General features: G+C 34.5%; 1 protein-coding gene across 1 annotated transcript in view; it reads left to right on the top strand.

The window, feature by feature from the left end:
• The window catches only part of LOC119587945 (E3 ubiquitin-protein ligase TRIM37-like), a gene marked incomplete in the record, with an annotated part of 49,872 nt that overhangs the window by 44,895 nt on the left and 3,184 nt on the right, over positions 1-1,793 (top strand). The window contains 1 exon segment of the mRNA XM_037936657.1: positions 1,052-1,110. Within this exon segment, the coding sequence (XP_037792585.1) occupies positions 1,052-1,110 (59 nt within the window).

Genomic DNA, 1,793 nt, shown 5'->3' with positions numbered 1-1,793 from the left:
TGTCATTGAATACCAAGATCCTTATGCAAGACAACATAGAATTAACACAATGTCTTCACAAGTTCTAGGTCACATAGATAATATTAAATCTATAATATTTCCCCTGTAAAACTTAGTTTACAGCATAGGGTTTTATACTGAATGATAAACTACACCAGCACTTACAGTCCCTATGTGGTCACATCTTCAAGGAAAAACACCAGCTATTTTTGGGTGTCTATTCATGGCTTGCATGCAGTACACCAGAATTCAGCTTTAGAAATATTCTTTTTGCTCTTTTACCTGTATTTCTGCTCTTTAGCACTCAGTCGCATCAACACCAATTTACACATCAGCTTCCCATCACACACCCAGAACCCCAGGTACATAACATGCATCCAGTGGTCTTGAGCTTGCAGTGGTTGATCCAGAAAATCAGGGACTTTGAGTAGTGGGCACAGTTTGTGTAAATGGTAAGAGATGGGTATTAATTACTTGGAGTTTGACTCTGGCTTTGGATGTCTTTTGTTTGAATTACTCCTATATTGCTGTTTATTGTTTACAAGGTATTAATTTTTATTGCTTGAAGACCTTATACTAATATACATTTTCTCATTTAAGATGACTCTTTAAGATTAACTTTAAATTGCATAATTCATGTAACAGAATATTTATTGGTGTTGTGATTAATGTAAAATTGTTGTTTTAAATTTCTTAACATTTTTTCGTTCCATGCATCTCATAGATAGATGACTCAGGTGTGTAATGGCTGATTTTGAGTGAAGGAATTTTAGTTGTATTTATGTTTTACATTCGCTGAGCTCAGAATTATTTCAGTAGGAGTAGTTACTTGTGGGAAGTGACTGAAAAGAAAGTTTCTTTCATATTCTGAGATATGAACACTTCTCATCAGTATCTCTTGGACTGTTCCCAAATAAATCACTGTTGGTTTTAAGTTTGACCCTTTTTCACAAAGGTTTTATCAAACAATTTAGTTTGGCAGTAACTTTTTTCTTTAGATTTTTTAAAATATTATTTATTAACATTTCTGTTCATTCTTCTGCTCACTTAGAAAAGATATCTAGAACAGGTGATCCTTCACATTCTAACTGGGCTGATGAGAATTACCTGGTATGTGTTTGGTTCTATTAAAATATGAACACGCTTTATCCAATTCAATTAAATGCCTTAAGATTATTTCATTAATGGTCAAGTGACTAAAATATAACAATAAAGATATTTGGTTAGCCAGCTGTTCATTCTGCTTAGCCAATTAAAAGATTGTTCTGATTTAAAGTACTTTAAGCTTGAGAGAAATTGGTGGGGAATTCGAGAGAGAACTGTTGTTAAGTGTTTGTGCCTTTAGTGAACAGGAACTGTAAGGGGAAGAGAGGGCTAATTTCTTCCCACTTGTATTTTTATTGATTTTTGCATTATGACCTATAAGTGGCACAAAAGTGTTCTCCTTTGTGCTGTCATTGCCTTTGGTAAGTTGCAACAGCCACTTATGGAGAAGCAAAACTTCTCACAAGTCTCTTTCCTGCTTAAGATGCATTTTCTCTTGTATTGCCAGGTAGCAATCTGGACCTGGATGTTTTCATCCCCTTTTTCCACACTATTGAGATCTCGTAGAAATTCTAAATTACTGAAAAACTATAGCTCTTTGCTGATGATGGATAATGCAGAATATGGAATTTCTCTTGCATGAGAAATATATGCTCAACAAACCTTATGGCCACCAGATTAGTCTAGTTTGTGCATTGTGGGTTTTTCTTCTATAGTCTAATAAGAAACTTTTTGGTCCAGTTGCTGCC

This window comes from Penaeus monodon, chromosome 23, assembly GCF_015228065.2.
Source record: "Penaeus monodon isolate SGIC_2016 chromosome 23, NSTDA_Pmon_1, whole genome shotgun sequence".
Lineage (NCBI taxonomy): Eukaryota > Metazoa > Arthropoda > Malacostraca > Decapoda > Penaeidae > Penaeus > Penaeus monodon.
This window is presented reverse-complemented; position numbering and strand designations above follow the sequence as displayed.